This window comes from Chanos chanos, chromosome 5 (assembly GCF_902362185.1).
Source record: "Chanos chanos chromosome 5, fChaCha1.1, whole genome shotgun sequence".
Lineage (NCBI taxonomy): Eukaryota > Metazoa > Chordata > Actinopteri > Gonorynchiformes > Chanidae > Chanos > Chanos chanos.
In genome coordinates this window covers 17,870,290-17,885,940 of record NC_044499.1, presented here as the reverse complement: position 1 = coordinate 17,885,940, position 15,651 = coordinate 17,870,290, and the positions used below count along the sequence as shown (strand labels likewise).

The window sequence follows — 15,651 nt, the reverse complement described above, 5'->3', positions numbered from 1 at the left end:
TTGTACAGATTATTACACATACAGATGCACATACAGTAACAATCCTGAGATATCAACCTCAATTTGTTTTCCAAATTTAAATACAAAATGAGTTACTGTTTTATTTAGCTTTGTGAACAAGTTCAGCCACATGCAGCTTGTCCTTTGGCCACTAGAGGGAGAAGGAGATTATAAAAGATATTTTCCTTACTTACGCTGATGTTGAACATATCTAACAACTGTTCATTTTTTAATCACTGATTACTGTATGTGCTAATGAAAAGAAATGGTAGGAGTCATATGGGCAGTTATGTTAAGACACAAATGAAGCAAAACAGCCATGAAGGGCGAGCAGAGCGAGGCCCAGGACCCAGCATGCACTGATTATGAAGCCAGTCAGGTGAGAAGCTGCAGCCAACAAGAGGTGAGTATTGAATGAAAGAGAGTTTGTGTGAGGAATGCTACATTAGTAAGCAGCAGTGCTTCTGACTTTTTCTGATCTTTTTGATTTCTTGGGTACCTGTCGTCGATGGGTTCTCTGTACCGTCTTCACCTTCCAAATGGTGTTCCGGAGTCGCCTCCTGCCCGGAGAGGCGGGCTGATGCCAGGAATGTAGAGGCATTGTTGGCATTGCAGTTCTGGTGAGGAAGGCGGCCCATGTCACGGTAACCTTCCTGGTGATAAGAACTGTAACGAGAGGATATGGTGTCATCTTCCCCATCTCCATCACTAATGAGGACCAGCTCAGCCTGAACAGACCCATCATAACCCTGGCTGTCATCTTCAGCAGTCTGATAGCCCATGAAAATCATTGTGACAGGCTCATCTGCTGGCATGGCATTGAGGATGTTAGGCTTGGAGTCCTCACTATAGCCATGGGATGCCCAGTGTTGCCTGAGATGCCTGGGGTAAGGGTCCATGTGTAGGGTTCCTCTCTGGTTCTCTCTGGGGTAGTTATGTGGCACATGGTTTGAATGCCTCTCCCCATTGTAAAACATATGGTTATAGCTGTTTCCTTTGCTGGGGTGATGGTACTCATGTGTCTTGACATGATGGTGCACTTGCATGTGAGGAGCCTGGTCAACTTCATTGTCTGGATAATGAGTACTGTCACCATACATCAACTCCGGCCATCCAGACATGTCTTCACTGGAAGGCTTTTGGAAACCATTGGTGTGGTGATTTGCGTGGCTTTGGTGAAGCTTGTTTGGGACACTAAGCCTGTCGATGGTGGAGGGATGTAGGGCAGGCTTATGCTCCTCAGAGTCCCTGGACTTTCTCTTCTTCTCTGCAGCTTGTCTGAGAAGTTCCTCTACCTCCTTGGGGCTGAGCTCTTTCACACCATTGGCTCCTGGTTGACTCCTGTCAGAACGCAAGGCATAGACAGACTTCCTACCATCATCATAAACTTTGATGCCCCTCTGCTGGAGCTCTTGAGCGGACACGGTTGATGTGGAGAGGACGTGGCTCTCCCCTGTGCGCAGATCCCTCTGCACATTGATCTCCATGGCAAACAGGGCTGAGGGGGAAGGAAAGAAAGAACGAAAGAAAGAAAGAAAGAAAGAAAGAGAACGGGACAGAAAGAGAAAGAGAGAGAGAGAGAGAGAGAGAGAGAGAGAGAGAGGGAGAGAGAGAATAAGAATGTGTGTGCAGGGAAAAAGAAATCGAGTCATCATCACCCAAGGTCTACCATTTTAATTGCGGAAAGTTTTTTTGGGGGTGATACTTTTAAATCTAAAATGAAAATTCTCTATTTTATTATTATTATTATTATTATTATTATTATTATTATTATTATTATCATCAACATCATCATCATCATCTTTTTTTTTTACCAGGTTTGCCTTGGTCTGTATTTGTTTCTTGATCCAGGGCTGGGTGTTTCCTCAGGTTCAAAGGTGTGTAAGACTTTGAGACATCTGGAATGGGTGAGTAAACGTGGATTGGCTCTGTAATAGAAACATTACCATATCTTTTTTCAGGTACATTGTCAAGTAATATATGAGGGAAAAACAGAATTAATTAAGTAGGACAACTTTTTTTTACCTGATTTGAATTCTGCCTTCGCTTCCTGAAAGAAACATAAGCACAGTGATAAATAATGATCTAAAAGGGCCTAATTAAATGAAGGAGTGATAATAATATGGACAAATTCACAAGCACACACAAGTCCAAATTTAGTACATCTACTTACTTAACATGTGCCGAAGAAAACAGAAAGCTACTTATCGAGAAAATGGAAAGGTACTTATCTGCTTATCATCCATAAGGTATATCGAAAGTCTGTTACAACAAAATGTGCAAGAATCATCCATCTTACCCTAATTATATCCTCTGGAGTCTTCTCAATAGCTTTTAACCTCTTTAAAATAAACCCTTCATTTGCTGATATGTTTAGTTCCTCTCGTTCCAATGCCTCAATCTCTTTTTGCATCCTACAAGAAAATACACAAATAACAGTGACAGGTGAGGTGACTCAGATACTTTAACGTGACATTTGGCATTTGGCTGTCTCAGTCTTGCTGTGTTGCTGTTTTTCCCCATCACCTCTCTAAATGTGCCCTGCTGCTTGGCATCCAGACACAGACACTGGTACTGCTGCAGTGCCAGTGTCAGGTCATGGTCCACTGCCAACGCTATCAGAGTGGCATTAAATGACTCTGCTGGCACCTTGTCTTCAAATGGCACACCTGTATCATTGCACTGGCACTCACTAACTATCTGGCAGAGAGCTGCAACGGGACAGTGATTCACCCAGACTGGCAACCCTCTGTGGATTTCTAATATGTGTAAGCTGAGAGGAAAGATGAGGTAATGTTTGATGTTGATTCTTAAGCTGACTCTCGGTGAGCGAGATTTCCATGAACAGGACCTTTGTCCATCTTATCATCTGTGCGTGTTATTTAGCATGGACATGGTGAATGAGTCCCTGTCAAGCGTGATAAATCTGGGTTTTAACTGGTCAAATCTAGAAAAAAAAGCCCTATAACAGCTGCTGATCCTGGTTACCGGTAGATGTTGCTCTGCAGAAGTTTGGTCTGATTGGCATCTTCCTGAGCTTGCTGTGTCTTTGACTCCCCATCCATCAGCCATTGGTCTCTCATCATCTTTTTCTGATTGACAACAAGGAACGATCTGTTAAAATGCTGAAAGCTAATGCCCCATGTTATTAGATAGAGAGAGAGACAGAAAGCTTAAGAGTGTAAGATGGGAGATATAACTATCAGATGAGCGTCAGAGTGAGAGTGAAAGAATAATGAACTCAGGTTTATTGACAAAATACAGAATTTCATGAATAGTGATATTTCAAGAGTGCATGTTTTAATACCTTAAGGTGCTGCAACTTCAGTTTCTCTTTGTCAATTTGTAGACGTATCGTAGCAATGTCCTCTTGAACTTTTTTCTTGTTCTAATTTTAGGGGAGAACACAAATGAAATATTCAGCCAATCTTCTTTTATATTAGTGGAAGCTAAGGTTTAAACCAGGGTATTTTACCGTGATGGCCTGAAGCCTCTCTTTTAGCAGCTCTGCTTCCTCCATCCTGATCCTGAAAAGCAAAACAGAGAAAAAAAATTCCTGATTTTTTATTATAAGGCATCATACAAAGAGCAATAATTTGGGCTTTACTAGGGAGAAATGTAAAAAAAAAAGACATGATATTGAACAAAACACAACGTTATATAAAGGAGTTTATAAGTCTTTTGAGGGATTTGTGTCATGACACTTGTCAAGGTCATCTGTTCACTTGCTAAAATTCCCTGCTGCATCAGGAATAGGACTCACTGTGAGGCAGAGCAAGACACTGGCCTAAAATACTCAGCCTGAAAGGATTTGGTTGCCAGTCTTTGAGCTGATGACCTCTTGGAAGTTACTGCCTCTGCTTTCACTTACAATCAGGTCAGCCCTCAGGCAGAACCTCACTCTGCTGAATGAGGAATCCCTTTACAGAATGTCTTTGTGATACTCTATAGTTGAAACAGCAGAAACATTTTATACTTTATTTCAACCTGAAGACGAGTATTAAATTATTTCTGAATGGAGAACACAAACTTCCATTTCACTGTTTTTCACTAGGTGTGACTGAATTTTTTGACAACTGTATCAGTCATGCAATCTTTGTGATATTTCACATTAGGTTGTATGACTGCTACAAATGTAGGCTACACATAAAATTTCCTGACCTGATTTTGTATAACCAGTGGAGTCATTAGTTGGGCCTCAGTCTCTCATTACTTTTTCCACGATATGTGAGACAGATGACAGACTTCCTGTCTCTCCTCCGTCCATATTTCTCTCATCTACAGGCAGTACTCAGAGTGGTGACTCAGCACAAATCAACCAACCATCTGCTTAACACATCTGAGCAGACCGATGACACTGCCCCAGATCAGTCTAGAACGGTCCACCATAGAGTCCTGTCAGGCCAGGAGAACCCACCTCCATGTTCTTATAAGGTAGTATGGTTTAAACGTAAGTGTTTACTTAAAAACACAGAGTTTCAGCCCTTTATTGCCCATAACAATGTACTATCAGCATTCCTCAAGATATTTGATCAAATTCTATCACTGTATCCTATCAAATTCATCAGTATTCTAACAAACCAGACTAGTCTATCATGTTCTTCTAAGCCTAAGGGATCGATGGTAGTCTTCACAATCTTGAAATGCCACAGCAATAATTGTATAACATAGCTGACAGTTTGTACACGGTTTAGTTTATCATTTACAGTGATGCTTTTGCACCATTGAAGGCCTAATATCTAATCTAATCTTAATATCTAATTTTTCTTATCTAACCACAACCTCAAAATGTATTTCACATTGTAACATGTAACTTTTAGGGATTTTTGCTTTTACTTTACTTCAATTTTCTTTTTGGTAGATTCCAAACATGCTCATGCTGTAGGAATGCCGTGTGAAGAACACTAAACATTGTGATGAGTTTTCAACCGTGAGAAGAATTAGCTGAACGATGACTCCCACGCAAACACAGATTCCTGTTTGAGGAAACTGAGATTTGTCCATCTCAATATCATCCTTTTATTCTATCCTTAACGACTTGCGTGAATTATGTTAAACTCCTATATGTCGCCAGTCGTGCAAGACCCTAGAAACACAGATGGATGAGTAAGATTACCCCTCCTGTTTCAGAGCATTCCTGTAAACTCAACCAGGCATCTAAAAATAGTGGGCCACCCAGAGGAAAGTCCCTAGAGTACTGGGTGGCACACACTGAAGCAGTGTGTCTCCGTCTTTTTACGGCTGAAGACTACCAACAGGTGACAATAACTTTACAATGTCTTTCTGTGTGTCTAAAATCATTAAAGTTCACATTGACCATTTTGGTCACGCGCAAGGTTTGGATAACATTCCATAAAAGAACATCAATTATTAGACAACATAACACCAATGAATAAAAACAGACCGGCCTTCTGCTGTCAGTTCAGTGTACAAAAAGATCATTTCTTGTCATCGTTACAAACACAGTCAATGGTTTTATGATACTTTTGAGGACTCCTGTCTCATAAAAATAATATGATATTCCCTGCCTGACACTTAATCAAATTTTAAACATGTGAAATAAATAGATATGGTTGGGAATAACAATGTAAGTCTCAGAGAAGTTATATTTCATATGAAAATGTAGCACGGACACTCACTGGGCAGACATTGCATGTGTTCAGTTAGTTTCAGATGAAGAGGGAGTTTCCCTTTAATCTTCTCTAATCTCATCAAAAGTGATTTAAGCACCAAATCTCTTGTGGCATCTGTTATCACAACAATGTAGTGGACAAATGTCTCATAACTGTGCTATTACTTTAAATAGAACCCACCTGTCGGGAATAATTGTAGAATAATTGACCTGAGGTACCTGTAATCGCATTTTTCCTTACTAAATTAATGTATGGAAAAATCACCCTTAGACTATACATAGTGGTCATGCTGTAACGATCCAGCCTCTTTTATTATTAAGAGACATTATCTAGTAGCATGAATTTTACACTTTAATAAGTATATTTAACGTTTTTTCTCCTTTGAACAGGTTGTTAAGAAAACAGTAAATTAATCGACCTGTCTTTGATTTATTGTCGACTGAGTTTGTGAGTTTAGCTGAGCCTGGTGAAACTTAGTGAACGTGCAAGCACTAAAATTCTCACTTTTACCTCGCTACAACCCGTAGCCTAATGTTGACTAATCTGTAGTACTCCAGTAGATGATGACGGATTTAGAGGACCTCATGAGGACAGTACCAATGGTGAGGTTTAGCGGAATTAGAAGATTATACTAGACCCCGAAGGCTACTGCTAAAGTCTGTTTTCATTATGCATACGAGAAAACACTGACCAAACATCGACCATAACCATATGCCGAAAACTGTACGCCACGCGCAGGCAGAAAATTTGCATAGATTAAAACAGATTAGGCTACTTACTGTGCTATTTAGTTACAATTTAACTGTGTAGCATTTGCAACATGGTTGAATTTCTTAATAGGTAAAAGCGTGCCATGTTGTCTAATAAACCATGAATACAAAGAAAATAGAGAAGACACTCACCAAATGCGCCTTGGTAAATTCAATACAAAACAAATGTTAGTGCTCTGAAGATCCTTTATCAATAACACCTCTGCAGTTTGCTTCAGAGTATACAGGTGCGGTGGGCGGGAGTGTAAGAATGATTGGCAGACAGTCCTTGCACCAATCGAAATAGAGCGGATATATTCTGCGAGCAGCATGGGGCAGTTGTTGAACTAGGAGCAGGTCGGCAACATGCGGTGTATGGCCCTTTTTATGGATTGGTACTCTCTCACATGTCTCTAAATTTTCGACCTTTCAGGCTGTTTACAAACAGTTTCGCAATTCGGGTGCACATAAAGGGGTGCACATTACATCCTAACATCCTCAATCTTGTCACTACTTGTCACCTGGTAGTCAACTACACACACACACACACACACACACAGTTGATTTGACTGTATAAACCACGTGCCAGTATTTGACTATCAACCCCCGTACAGCATTTTTTTGAACGCAAATAAAAAGTTTATATTAAAGAAATGCCAGTGAGCGCTGATATCGGGGGTTACAGTGCATGTTTGCTTGAAAATGAGGTCATACTTTCAGAACCCTCCTGGGGGCTGCTGGCCAAACGAAAACATCATGCGTAACAAATCATTTAGACGTGAGGCAGCTCACAGACTGCAGTCAAGTGTCGGACATTCCTGCCGGCTGTTCTGGTTATTGACGCTGGCCGTAAAAATGAGACTCACGCTAACACCCAACATTCCTAATGAAGTCTCTAATAAAAGACATGTAGAAAATGTGTTTAGGACACCAGTTTTGAGACCTTTGCAACATCCACTTACTCACCCAGCAGGAACCCCACATAAAATCTGTTGAATTAAGTAAGACAGTATGAATTTATGAATGTAATATAACTTTAATTTTCATTTATAGACCCTATATAATATGACATTTATAGGCATAAGTCTTGATTCTGGGGAAAAATTCTCAAATCAGAAACAAATGAAGAACTAGGAACAATCTCTTGTATACATGTTTCTTCCGAGACTTCTTAGGCTTGCTTTGTAGCTACTGTGTTATGAGCACATTATTTCAGTCTTTTGAATTTAGGTGATATATCTTGTTGTGCTCTCTGTTGAAAAACATTTATTTTAAATCTGTTGCCCTCCAGGACATGCCGTTCTACTGTGTTCTCTGTAAAACATGACGGGCATGCCTGCACAGTTCATGTAAAAATAAGAATGTTCTTTCCAGTAGCTGCACCCAAACCACTCAGTGATTGCAACTGTCATTTGTCACTTGATCAAGCGACATACGACATTTTGGAGGGGTATGTGTTCGTGCATTCGTGTGTGTGTGTGTGTGTGCGTGCGTGTGTGTGTGTGTGCATGCATGCAGCTTAATGTGGGACACATGTGCACAGTCTATGTCAGCGTAAGAACATCAGGTTCACCAAAGCAATTACAAGTACTTCCATAGAGAAAGTATTACCAGCCTCAAGTGACTAGTTAAGGTGGCAGGTTATGTACTACTTGATTAAAGGCTGATTTGTTGTGCTTTCACACAGTATATGATTAAACCAGTGCTAAACGTATAGAGAGTATATGTACAAACTTGCTCATCTGACATACAAGCTCCTCCAAACATACAGGAGTATATAATAATTGGAATTGGAATTATGAAAATGACTGCAAGAGCACTTATTAGAAGAACACAGGTCAACTGGGCAAAATACTGTCAGATAACTTTTAATTTTGACATGGCACCCTTCTGTCTTTATGTGTCGTTCTTCATGTGAAGGAAAACCCCTTTTCTCTGTCAGCTCAGGGATAGATCACTTCCTCATTGCATGGTACCCATTAAAACCACTTAACCCACTTACTGTGATAGTATAATCCTAGCCTCACCATTCTCAGTACATACTGATCAGATGTGTGTGTGTGTGTGTGTGTGTGTGTGTATGCACATAGTATGGGTATTGTTAACCTTTCCGTCTGACTTTCAGAGAAAGCTAAGGGGTCAGTCATTGTGTTTGATCATTTCCACACATGTATAAGGATGTCACTAAAAATCTAGGTCATTTTAAGACCCCTTTACTATTAGATATTGCTTCAGTAAACATCACTTTTAGCCCACAATCTTCTCTAAGTGACCAAGCTACTTTTGTTCTTGAAAAAGAATTAAAGAAGAAGAAGAAGAAAAAAAAAGAATCATTTTTGTCTCAAATATTTTTTTAGGATACCCCATGAAATCTGCACTAACACTGAACATTCTTTTGGATATACTTATACATGTAAGCATATGATAATATTACATATTTGTTAAAAAACTTCGTTTTACTCATAAATCATTGGGTGTTAAGGGTTACTTGCTAAGAAAGGAACTTGCTGGGTCTATGTGAAACAAACTAAGTGTCTGGTCATTCCCATAAAAACTAGGCACATGAGTGTGGCACTGTTTTTCAGACATCATTGTGAAGTCATATGGAAGTCCATTTGTCAAACTCTTGCTCCTCTGTGCTTCTCATATATGTCTGCTTTGTGCATGGGATGAAGAAATTGTGCTCTTTAACTAACTGGTACTTCAGTGAAAGAGATACTACACTTCAGTGAAAGAGATACTACACTTTATCTGTGTAATAACCATATTGAGGTATATAGTGTGAATTTAATGTATAGAATTTAATTTATAATTGTCCAAAGCACATTACAATAAACTGACTTTTGGCAGAGGACAATAATCTCTCTAAATTATGCGTAACATGAATCAGTATTTTGGAGAGAATTGAGGTGATTTCAATGAAAACCAGAGACACGAACATGGATTTCAAGAGCTCCATTATTTATCTTTATTAGAATTAAACTCTATTATTATTGCATTAAATTGTTGATTCTATGCTGTTCTTGCACTACTTAAACTCATGTGCTTTGTTATGGCTGTTGTTATGGTCACAGCATTCTAGCAACCTGTCATTAGGTATTCACACACTGAAACTTTGTCATTGATGGATTGATTCTGGCAAATTGGCAGAGTGTATTTTAGATGCCTTGTGTGTACACAGCACATGGAAATGAATGCCAGCTCAAAATAGTTTCTGTCACTCCTGGTTGTTCTGCAGTGTTTACAGGCCATTATTTCCCATATTTTTGGCCATATCAAGTCATAAATAGGCTTCATTTTTTACATGGTACTTAATCATTTTCTCAAAACTTAAATTTTAATTTTCTTAAATCTCTTCCCTCCTCGTTCAGTAAAGGCAGTCTATTACAAGACAACACATGCAGGTAGTGTGTTTTTAATTCTGCATTGAAAGAAATTGCCCTCCCCCCTCCCCAAGGCAGTATAGTTATAATGCACAGCATGCTATGTCTGATTAAACAGATGACTCATTAACCAGCAGATGGCACTGCGCCTCAGTCGATGTTTGATGGGAAGTGGAATGCCACATAAGAAGAGCAGCCTAACACACTGTGGGCAGGATATAATGATGTTATGTAGACAGTAATCAATGACCTTGTCCTTTTTAAAGTTGACACTGTATTTGATAATAAACTTTGAAACCAATATTACTGCCAGAGAGTCCTGATGAGACCCTTACACATTCAGTAACTTGATCTTGGCTATTCATTAGAATATAAGCAACAACACCATTGAAACTCTAAGGGTGACAGGATTTACTGATATCCCTTTTTGCTGACCACACAGTAAGATACTGCACAGACATTACTCCAGCAAAACGATTCATGGAATTCACTGGTGGTATGAAGTCTTGCTATTTTCCTGAGATACCATTCAGACTGCTGTTTGATTTTTATTAATGAGGTATTTAGTAAGGTACAGAGTTTAAACTTTTCTGTATTCAATGACTAATTATACTATGCTTGAGGCAGAATCGAAAACAATAGATCTGAGACATTGCTGCCTCAGAGACCTACATTATTTTAGTGTTTATGGTTTAGTATCGGTCTTAGACTGGTTGTGACGTGATCATGTATTCAGAGAATTTAGTGCTCAAAATCAGACAGATACAAATGATAGATACACGCCTGCCCACAGACACAGACACACACACACACACACACACATGTGCACACACACACACACACACACACACACACACACACACACACACACACACACACACACACAGATGTATGTATGTACTATGTTATTGTATTACATCTTATATAATGTTTATGCTGGATGTGTATAGTGCATGATATGCAAAGGCTTGGATTCATTTTATCTGGTATTGTTGAGCTGAGCCGACTGTTGCAGTGAATGGCGCTCACATTGCCTCTGTGGCATGGTTGCCATGGTGACTTCCTACTTGGGCAACGATGGATTGCATGTTCTCTAGTGCCCTCCACAGAGTGTCAAGCAGCTAACTATGAAAATGCCTCACAGAAAAAAAAAAAAAAAAACAGTGGTTACACAAGACATCTCTTTTCTCTCTTTCTGTGTCAAAACTTCAAGATTCAAAAAGCTTTTTCTCCCCCCCCCCCCCCCTCAGAATCTGTATCAACATCTTTTATCATAACAGCCTAACATTTGCAGATTAGCATTGCCAGAGAAAGGAAGGGGGAAATCTCTTTCTAAGTAAATTTGTACAGATTTGTGTGTTTTCAGGTTTCCTTGTTCTCTAAGAAGACGGATGCAGAAAGGGATGATATGATATGGAGCCTCGTCAGATTTGGAAACTGCTGAATGTGAGTAATATTGATTTACGTCGGAACCAGTCGAGCGTGGAATGTCACATCTGTTTTCATGTCAAAGACAGAGCGCTGATCTCCAGTACTGTCTATGCACATCTCAGCAGTCAGTGTCAGAGAGTTTATGTATATGTGTATGTGTGTGTGCGCGCGCGTAGTAGAAGATCTGCGTGTGTATGTGAGGTATTCTATGAATATTGCCCTTTCAGCAATCTCAGGGTTATCGCTGATGCCGCTGACAGCTCAGTTCTGGTGGACCTCAGCACTGATTTCTTCCTCTGGGAAATAAGAGAGTGATCACATACATGTAAATGCTGTGAACAAGAACAAGTACTGTACCGCAGGCCATCCTGTAACAGGTTCATCTATGGAAATGTGATCATGTTAATTGAATTAATTTAGACATTTTTAATGGGATATTCTGACCTGGCATGGATTAACAATTCAGTGGAGAAATAAAGGGTAATGAGAAATTATTCATCTTTAAATTCAGTAGCATATAGGTGTTAATGGATGGATATTATTAGTCAAATCACTCTTTTGGTGTTTGACTCCAGTGGCTGCCTTTAATGAGTGAGTAAGAGGGAGATGATTGAGGAGTCGGTGTGGTTCAGCGGGCCGTGCCCTGTCCAATCGATGTCTGCCCCAGCTCTGGTCTCTGCGGTGTTCACTCTGTCATCCCGCCACCTGCTGCTACTGGTACTGTATATCTCAGAGAAATGCCAATCTGTAGTGAGGGAAAGTAGATCTGTTCACCCATGGTAGTGTTTCCCAATCCATCTCTCTGGTATAGCAACGTCCGAGTCATTTGTTCAGATAATGATCAAACTCTCAGCTACTCTAAATGAGGGCACTGACTCTGAATGTAACAAATTATTATGATGTCTGTGGTACCCCAGTATTGGTTTGAGATGCACTGACCAAGGGTAGAGGGTGTGCCTCTGTTTACTTAGATATTTTGCCTGATTTTTTTTGGCTGTCCAGGTGGTTTTCCGCTCTTAGTTGAGGGACAGTGAAATGTCACTTATCCTCACTGACACATGCTGATTAAAAAAAGGTTTAAATTAAACCAGCATCTCAGAAAGCCACAGGCCAGTTTGTCAGGGTGGGTGGTATGAATCAGACTGTAGATTATTATCATGTATTCATACCTCAATTCCATGACTCGCCATTCTGTCTCAACCAGCTTGGTGTGGACCTTTCAGATCACAGTAAACATCCTGAGTGGTTGTGCTAATGTAGCCTCTGTGTGTGTGTTTCTCACTTTCACACACTCTCAGTGACACCTCCTTCATTTCACACACTGTTTTTAAGGCCCTGCTGCCTCAACCCCCAGGCCAAAAACCTGTTTCTTCCTAACGTCTGAGCTTCTGCTAGCTCCATGCTGTTTAAATGGAGTAGCAGAAGATCTGTATGCGTGCGTGTGTGTGTGTGTGTGTGTGTGTGTGTGTGTCTGGAGGGTAAGGAAGCAGCTGATGGGACCTTTTGTGGGGAAATGTTCGCATGTCTGCTAGGCTTGCTCACATGACTCATATTTTTTTCTTTTTTCCTGCAGGCTTGAGGCAGGAGGCAGCTGGCCCATTACCCCATTCTAGAGGCACAGATAACACAAATTCCTGCTCACAGTAAAAGAAGCTCATCCTAGCCACTACACTGGGCATCATAGAATCCCAGAGTTTAGTGCAATGACAAACATGTTTAACAGCCTCAGATTTAATGGAGACTTTTGGATGGACCGTATCGTGGTTAAGCCAGGTGGTAGTATCTCTGTAGATTTCATATCTTCCACATTAGCATTCCAGGCCAAAGTTATTCTCCTAAAGATAATTTGTGCTCCCTCTCTGAGAACTGTAATTGGATCATATCTCTCTCATGGCATGACCTACATTCTATAATTTTTTAGATGTGTTTCAGACCAGGATACTTACTGTAACCAGTTCATAAACATTTCTTTAGGAGATTGATTTATCAGTGTCCATGGATTCACATAGTTTTATTCAGTGATTTTTAGTCATGTGTTTTAGGTAAATTTGGTTAAATGCAGTACAGTTAAGTTCAGTACAGCAGTACTTGCTTGGTGACAATCAAAATGACAGATTACGACTGCTTCTACCGCATCCATTATTCATATAGTGTTTATAAGATCATTCTGGGATCGATAGGATGGAGTCATAATCATGACCTGAAAATCGATCCAATTTCTTAGCTTTACCCTCTTGAGCATAACATAAAAATAAAACAGGCGGGATAATATTTTGATAAATTTCCTGAATCAACCCTGACTCCTTAAATAAATACTTTTCTGCATCGATGATAATGTTTCGCAGAGTCTCCAGACCGAACTGGAAAGCTTATTTGTGCCAGAGATGAGGTGTCTGCTGCGAGAGAAGGAAGTCACCCAGCAGTGAGTTGATGAATGAAGATGGTAAATGACAAAGTCTGCCACTTCATTACCAACTTATTTCTCCTAAGATGGGCTGAACAAAAGCAGAGACAAACCTCCACAAGACAAGAGGTTCCACGCACAGATAGCCACAGAGGCAGCATAGGGTAAACCAGAGTTGCATACAACTGATGCTTAAAAGCAAACAGCCAAGGTTGTATACTTTCTCCCATGGGATATGCATTCCAGAACCCCCCCCCCCCCCCCCCCCCCCCAAAAAAAAAAAAGCATTTAAGCTCTAATGCACACCTCCAAGGTACACACACATGCACATTTTTTTGGAAAAGTGTATGTGGATAAACCAAGTAAAAGACCATTTGCATAATTTTGGATGCAATATTAGATACCACAATTAGAAGAGGAACTTCTCAAAGTATGCAGTTTTTATTCTAGCTGTAAGGCATTACATAAAAATAAATAAATGGCATACATTAGCTGTGCCACCCAAGGGAAATGTGGCTTAATTGTCAAGATTGCAACATCACACATTACGCTGAACTTCCTGTTACACTGTTGAGGATAATAAAGAGGAAAGGCAGGGCTCTACTAGTATCCAGGCAATTGGGTATAAATGTTTGGGAACACTAATATATATACATATATATATAATAAATAAAATAAAAATAGAAAAATCAAAACAATAACAAAACAAAAACACCAGTTTAATTTACACCCCAGTTTGTATGCTCTCAACTGTCCTAATTTTGCTAAGAGTGGGTTTTTATGTCTTATGTCTTCCTCTGTTTCTGTAGCATAGAATCCTATAGCTGGCTGTGTTACAGTCCAAACAACTCTGCAGGGACATCATAGTGCATTTTCATTTTGCAGTAAAACTCCAGGCACCAAATTATGTGTTTGCTCACATTAAAGACGTAGATTTGTTAGCAGGGGCGCCTGTCTCTTAATGTTGGTTTATAACAGAGAAACTAATTTGTTTTGTTACTTTAATGGGTTTTGTTACTTTAAAATGGATATAGCTGATCCAAGATAACAATATGAAATACTGAACGTACAGCTTTCACCAGAATTTGAGCACTGTGGTATAGCAAAGGAGCTGTCTCATCATGTCATGAATATGTTTGCATCATTTCAGGGACAGTGATCTAAAGGCCTTGGTTACTCAATGTGTATTCACCCTCATTTTTTATCTTCTTCTTCTTCTTCTTCTTCTTCTTCCTCTTCTTCTTCAGAAAACATTGATTGGAAACACTCTCTTTCTATCTAGAGATTGCTCCCAGAGTTGCTATGGCAACCTGGCAGCAATGGCAAACTTACAGTACTTTGCTGCATGGATTTAGTGTCTGCTGGAGTCTAAATAGGACAGTAGAAAGCATGCATTGTTTCAAGTGAATGCTAGGCTATAGGATCGTTTCTTATAATGGCACTGTATGGCCATGTGTAATACTGTGCCAAGACCTTGTGTTGCAATTTTCAGCTGTATTTACACTGTTTCATTCCACTGAGAGGGAAGTATGCACAAACTGCAAAAGGGACTGAGTGCAAGGGACTGAGTAAAGCAGTCTTGGAAGATCAGCCACACTGTACTTTGATGCTAGAATAAAAATGAACCAATGCCCTCTGCTTGCTAAGCATGTAGGTATGCACAAAACCAATACTGTAATCATGTATAAGATTAATGAGGTTTATCTATAGATGACCTCAGTGGAGGTGCACTGGCCAGGTCATGCCTATGAGAGCTTTCAGTCGATTTGCTTCTCCCTGTGTGACCAGATACTGAAATGTTGTAGGCTATTTCATCATTCAATGCTTTTCTGTGTTCTTCTTTTGAGATATTCCAGTGGTTCTCCAGCAAACAAAGAGAACCCAAGTGTTTTATTCAGACTATCTCCACTTTGACAGGCCAAACCTGACAGGTATGAATGTATTTTTTCTCTCCTGCAGTTGATTTGTGAATTGTGAATGCTTTTCCTCTGTCAATCGATCATTACGGTTGTTGGTCAGTGTGTGCTCAGTTCACTTCTAAAGCTCACTGC

The 15,651-nt window shown here is 39.9% G+C and overlaps 1 protein-coding gene across 1 annotated transcript; it reads right to left on the bottom strand.

Moving 5' to 3' along the window:
* Positions 1 to 440: 440 nt before the first annotated feature.
* palmda (palmdelphin a) lies at positions 441 to 3,523 on the bottom strand. Its single transcript, XM_030774720.1, has 8 exons — positions 3,476 to 3,523; positions 3,308 to 3,388; positions 2,989 to 3,092; positions 2,300 to 2,414; positions 2,026 to 2,050; positions 1,815 to 1,928; positions 644 to 1,498; positions 441 to 532 (listed from the first exon to the last, which is right to left on the bottom strand). Exons 1-8 carry the CDS (start codon positions 3,518 to 3,520, stop codon positions 441 to 443), a joined length of 1,431 nt encoding a protein of 476 aa, XP_030630580.1. The 5' UTR covers positions 3,521 to 3,523.
* Between the last annotated feature and the right edge of the window lie 12,128 nt (positions 3,524 to 15,651).